The sequence below is a fragment of the Arachis stenosperma genome, chromosome 6, assembly GCF_014773155.1.
Source record: "Arachis stenosperma cultivar V10309 chromosome 6, arast.V10309.gnm1.PFL2, whole genome shotgun sequence".
Taxonomy (NCBI): Eukaryota; Viridiplantae; Streptophyta; class Magnoliopsida; order Fabales; family Fabaceae; genus Arachis; species Arachis stenosperma.
The window spans coordinates 128,800,197-128,806,268 of record NC_080382.1 but is presented as its reverse complement, the minus strand read 5'-3'; the positions used below and the strand labels follow the sequence as shown (position 1 = coordinate 128,806,268).

At 33.4% G+C, this 6,072-nt stretch overlaps 1 protein-coding gene across 1 annotated transcript; it reads left to right on the top strand.

Moving 5' to 3' along the window:
- The first annotated feature begins 447 nt into the window (after window positions 1-447).
- Window positions 448-4,961, top strand: LOC130936174 (probable inactive leucine-rich repeat receptor-like protein kinase At3g03770). Its single transcript, XM_057866201.1, has 6 exons — window positions 448-2,256; window positions 2,389-2,522; window positions 2,615-2,858; window positions 3,640-3,851; window positions 3,942-4,061; window positions 4,730-4,961. Exons 1-6 carry the CDS (start codon window positions 909-911, stop codon window positions 4,934-4,936), a joined length of 2,265 nt encoding a protein of 754 aa, XP_057722184.1. The 5' UTR covers window positions 448-908; the 3' UTR covers window positions 4,937-4,961.
- The last annotated feature ends 1,111 nt before the right edge of the window (window positions 4,962-6,072 follow it).

Here is a 6,072-nt window from a genome sequence, read left to right as displayed (position 1 = left end):
TGTTTATTTCTCTCCAAATACATGCCATTTATGGTTGCCTTCAACGAGTTTTCATTATGCATAATCTATTTTTCTCTTCCGTAGATTATGTTATTTTCTCGTGATCTTTAGCATTTTTAAATAAATTATGTTCTATTCCGTGATACTTTTTAATAGATTTATGACTGAAACGTAAGTTTTTTAAAAAAAAGTTACAATTAGATCATTTAACATGTAATTTATTTATTTAATTAAATAATTTACCCTGTATTTTCTTTAGATAAGAAACAAAAACAAAAAAAAAAAATTGAAGAAGGAACTAAAAAAAGGAATAAGGAACAAAAGACACATTTTTCTTTCTTTCCGGTAAAAAAATTACATTAAAATATCATTCAATATAAAACATTCCAGAAATTTTAAATAACCCTTTGTTCTTTCTTGTTCTTCTTATACTCCGGCATAGCTGGTCCCAGACTCTCCCCATTAACAAAGAGAGAGAGAGAGAGAGAGCACCGTTCACTGTTCAGTATTATCAGGAAGGGAAGTATTAAATGCTGTGTGCAGTTATTATGGCATTTTCATTTTTCAACTACTACTTCCATTATTCATTTATCTACCTTTGACTCATTTTTTCATCTTTTCTGAGTTACTATGAACTTGAACTGCAATGTCACTAATAATTTTTTTCATTTATTTCACTTCTCTAGTCTCTAGGTGCTGCTTTACCACTGATGAATGAACGGTCCATTTTCTCTTCTCTTCATGGTATTTTCTTTTTATTACCGTTGTTGAGAAATTAAATGTGTGCAGTGTAATAACACTAACACCCTCCATTGAATAAGTTTCGCGCTTTCTCTCTCTTTTCTATGGAGCTGTGTTGTTTTCAGGTTGAAGAAATTGTTTTGAAATTTGAAAATATTTGAAGTTCAATGAGGAATTTTCACCTCTATTTTGTGGCTCTTTCTTTGTTCATGTTCACGTTCATCCCTATCAGCCATGAGCTTCAAGAAGCTCAAACCCAAGTCTTGTTTCAGATAAGGAAGTACCTTGAGTACCCTACCTCTTTAGAGATTTGGGGAAATTACAACAATGACCTTTGTAACCGTCCTTCATCTTCCCACACAAGCATTAAGTGTGATGGCAATTCAGTAACTGAGCTCAAAATCGTTGGGGACAAACCTAATGTGAGGGTAGACAAAAACAACATCAATGGATTTGCAGTTTCTAATTTAACACTATCCCCAAATTTTTCTGTTCATTCTTTTGTCACCACATTGACAAGGTTAACAAGCTTAAGGGTCCTTAGCTTGGTGTCCTTAGGGATTTGGGGTCCACTTCCTAATAAGATTCATAGGTTATCTAATCTTCAAGTTTTGGACTTAAGCTCAAATTTCTTGTTTGGTTCTGTCCCTTCAAGAATGGCAACAATGGTTAATCTTCATACACTAGCACTTAATGGAAATTACTTTAATGACACCATACCCAATTGGTTTGACTCATTGTCTAATCTTAATGTGTTGAGTTTGAAGAACAACCAGTTAATTGGTTCATTCCCTACCTCAATATGCAAAATTAAGTCCCTTAATGATATTTCCTTGTCCCAAAATGAGTTATCTGGTGAACTACCTGATCTAAGTGCTCTCACTTCCCTTCATGTCTTGGATTTAAGAGAGAATCATTTGGATTCTAAGTTACCATTGATGCCAAAAACAGTGGTTACAGTTCTTCTAAGCAAAAACTCATTCTCAGGTGAGATACCTAGTGAGTTTGGTGAACTGGAACGGCTTCAACATCTTGATCTTTCGTCAAATGATCTTAGTAAGACACCTCCAAATACATTGTTCTCTTTGCCAAACATAAGTTACTTGAATTTGGCGAGCAATGCACTCAGCGGTTCCCTCCCCAACAAACTAATGTGTGGAAATAAACTTGGGTTTGTGGATATTTCTAATAACAAGCTAAATGGTGCACTTCCTTCTTGCTTGGCCGGCACGTCTGATCGACGAGTTGTTAGATACGGTGGAAACTGTTTGTCTGCTGATTCTCAGCCTCAGCAGAGAGGGTCTTATTGTAATTCAGGATTGAAGAAGTTCTCGGCATGGGAAATTGCTGTGGTGGTTGGTATCATTTTTATAGTAGTTCCTGTGATTTTAGCTTCCGGAGTTTTACTTTATAGACAAGGTTACTTAAGGGAAACATATGAGAATGAAGTGTTCCCAAAAGTTGTCCAAGATTCCTCAACAGCAGGGGTTTCCTCTGAATTCCTTGCCAGTGCCAGTAAGTATTTCTGCATTGGTCGTCCCCTTTTATCTGTGTTACTTTTCATTTTCTAGTATATTCCTAGATCAATGAATTGATAGGGACAAATTAAATAGTAATGTTCTTATTTTCCATGTCTGTTACTGTTAGGATTCATTTCACAGACATTGAAGCTAGGGACACAAGCAACTTCGTTTTATAGACAATTTTCAACTGAAGAGTTGAAGGACGTCACCAAAAATTTTGACTTGTCAACTTATATTGGCGAAGGTTCCATAGGGAAGGTAATATTCTTTGAAAGTAATTGGACTGTTTTTGGCTTTCAAATGTTCTTTATGCAAGTGATTGTTCTTCATGATGCATGGTTTTCTTTCAGCTCTACAAAGCTAAACTGGAGAATGGATCCTATACAGTGATACGATCTGTTGCTTTGTCGAAGAAATGCTCAATTCAAAACCTCAAAATTCGGTTGGATTTACTCTCAAAACTTCAACATCCAAACTTGGTTAGCCTATTGGGTCACAGCATTGATGGTGGTGGACAAGATGACTCTAGCATTCCCAAACTCTATCTTGTATACGAGTATGTGCCAAATGGGGACTATCGCAGCCGTCTGTCAGGTTATTATCAGAACTTTCTTTTTTACCTGCATACTATGTATTGAATTCCTTGTTCAAGTTGTACTGGATAGTGGATACCAAATTCTCTTTGAAGAACCACTTGTAATTAATGACAAAATTTAACGAATTGTGTACCAAAAATGAACTGTGCACCTGTCTTCGTACCAGCTTTCTAGTAACTATAGTTAGCATGTCATCGTAGTATTTATGCTGCTGTGAGCATAAATTTTCACCATTGCTTCCCTTGTCTCTCTAATTTGAATCTGCTATTCACTGCTGCTTGAATTTCAATCAAAATGACAAGACTATACTTTGACTAGGGAATTCAAGCATGCTTATGAAAAACTATCATACATTACTTTGATGATTTGAGAATCTATGTTTTGTTCTTATTCCATATTTTGAAATTAATATGCATACCTTATTTGGCATAGGATTGGTGATCTAAGGTTGTTAATAACTCAGTTGTTTATATATTATTTGAGGTATTATTGTGTTAGCTAGTTAGTTATTAATTAAGAATTTATTCATTGTTAGTTACACTCATTGGCCTTTAGAGGGTGTACTCACATGTATAGCCAACATTTTCACCATTTAGAGGATTTTTTAATTCTTAATTTTCTCTATTATACTCTGAATCTCTGATCACCATGATGCTCTACATATGTCAATATCACATTTAACTTCATTATATATAATTCTCTTACCGGTTTTTCTGCTATAGCTTTATGGTATTTGAGGCACCAATCCACTACTAATCTTTCTTAATTCAAACATTCAGAATTTTCACCAGAGAAGGCATTAAAGTGGTCTGATAGATTGTCAATTCTGATTGGAGTTGCCAAGGCAGTCCATCATTTACATACTAGTGTCATACCTGGCTGTTTTGGAAACAATTTAAAGACGAACAATATTTTACTTGATGAGCATGACATTCCAAAACTAAGTGACTATGGCATGTCCATCATTGCTGAAGAGATTGAAAAGACTGAGGTTTGCTTTCATGTTTTCATCCCAACATCTTAGTCTAGTTGCATTGATGACTGGTCCTAGAGTGATTCTGCTGCTTTCTGTTTTGTACAGGCAAAGGAAGATAATCCAGAATTAGATGACGATGTTTATAACTTCGGATTCATACTGTTTGAATCACTTGTTGGACCTGTCGCAAGCGGAAAAGGGGAAGCATTTTTTCTTAATGAAAAGGTCAGATATAAGCTTTTAGAAACTTCTGCCTTAAATTTTCTTTGGATGAATGAGAGTAAATATACATCCACATGTAGCACATATTTGTATGAAATATCATTACTTTCTAAATAAAGCTTCGGAAAGTATAAAAATTCATCATTGTTTGTTGGTGTTGACATGTTCTTTGACAATAATTGCCATTTGCCAAGATCCCCCATTTTTTACACCTTTAAGAAAACTAAAAGTAGAAAGTTTGAATAAACTCTCATATTGGTCCTTAAATTTTGTCCTTATAGAAGCACTTGCATCCAAGTAGAAGCATAATTTTGTCCCTGTGTTGTATAGATGTGTAGTTTTTACTTGTTTTTTTTTTTTTTTTGGATATGTAATGTTTAAATTCTGTATGTAAAATTTTTGACTGATTTTTGTTGGTTTCCTAGGGAAACTAAGGGAGTAGATAGTTTTATTCATGAGAAAGTATATGGAATCAACTTTTAGTTAGTCAGTATTAGCCAATTTTATAATTCAGGTATAATTTAGCATCTATAATTTAAGATAAACAAAATAAATAATAATTTTAAAAAAGTTAGCTGAAATTAAATAAAAAAATTTTGGTTCTCTAGCATTACTCTTTATTCATTAATAAATTTTTAATGGATAAGAAAACCTTGTGTTGTGAATCACAGGCATCCTTTGATAGTCATGATGGTAGAAGAAAAATTGTAGATCCAACGGTGTTGACCACTTGCAATCAAGAGTCACTATCAATTGCAATATCCATCACAAGCAAATGCATATCGCCAGAATCCTCATCACGTCCTTCTTTTGAAGATGTTCTATGGAATTTACAGTATGCAGCTCAAGTCCAAGCCACAGCTGAAGCAGAACAATGATCGGATTCTACATCATAGGTTCATGTTTGTAGATAGAGAAAGCAGGGACTGTTATCAAGTTTAGAACAGAGAAAGCCAGTGCCTAGTAGTAGGATTTATGTTATTTCTCTGTTTATAATGTGATATGAACAGTGCTAAAGACTAAAAGAATGGAAGTAGAAGTGTATATTCAAAAAGGTTCAAACGAAGTGTTCCCACTATAATATAAGCTTGACTTGCTAGATCTAGGGTAGCCAATGAGAAACAAGTATAACATCGTCACCAATAATTACAATCATGAATTCATGATATTTCTTCTCCTAGATCGCACTATAATCTAGTGAGCACGTTATATATACTCCTTTTGATTGTCCACTTTATTCTTTAGTGCATGTTTGGGTGCCATTATTTTGTTAAAAAAAGATCTTTTTTCAATGAAAAAAGATCTTTTTTTATTTTTTAACGTGTTTGGCAAATTTCTAGTAGTAAAAGTAAAAGCACTAGTAAAATCAAAAAAAGATCTTTTTTGAGAAGCTGTAATAAAAAAGATCTTTTTTCCTTAAAAAAAAAAGATGTTTTTCATGTAATACATAAACAAAAAAGTACTTTTATATTGTTATACCCAAACATAATTGATAGATAAAAAGACCTTTTTACATGAGATATCCAAACATAAAATTATTTTTACTTCTTTATAAGATCTTTTAAAAAAAGATAACTCGAAAAAAGATCTTTTCTTAGAAGCTCACCCAAACAAACCCTTAATCCGATAAAATAAAGACTAATCCATTACAATTGTAAAGTTCATTTAAGAGTTTATTATGGGTTAATGAGTTGTTGCATATATAAGATAAGATTAGAACTCTAGAACCCTTAACATTTAAGACGAATGGGCTAAACACTTAATCAGTTACAACTTACATTATATATACTTTTTTTTTTGTTTGCAAAAGGGTATCCATCAGGTTGAAAGCCGAATCATTAATCCCTCAGATATTATAGAGGTACACAAAGTGAGCGACCCTCCCAAACAAGTAAACTCCATTTCCATCCTCCAGTAAATATTGAACTCGAAAGAGATGGTTAAGGAACATAAACCCTTATCTATCTCTGCCAACTTACGTTGTTTTTTTTTTTTTTTTTTGGTTTAGACTTGC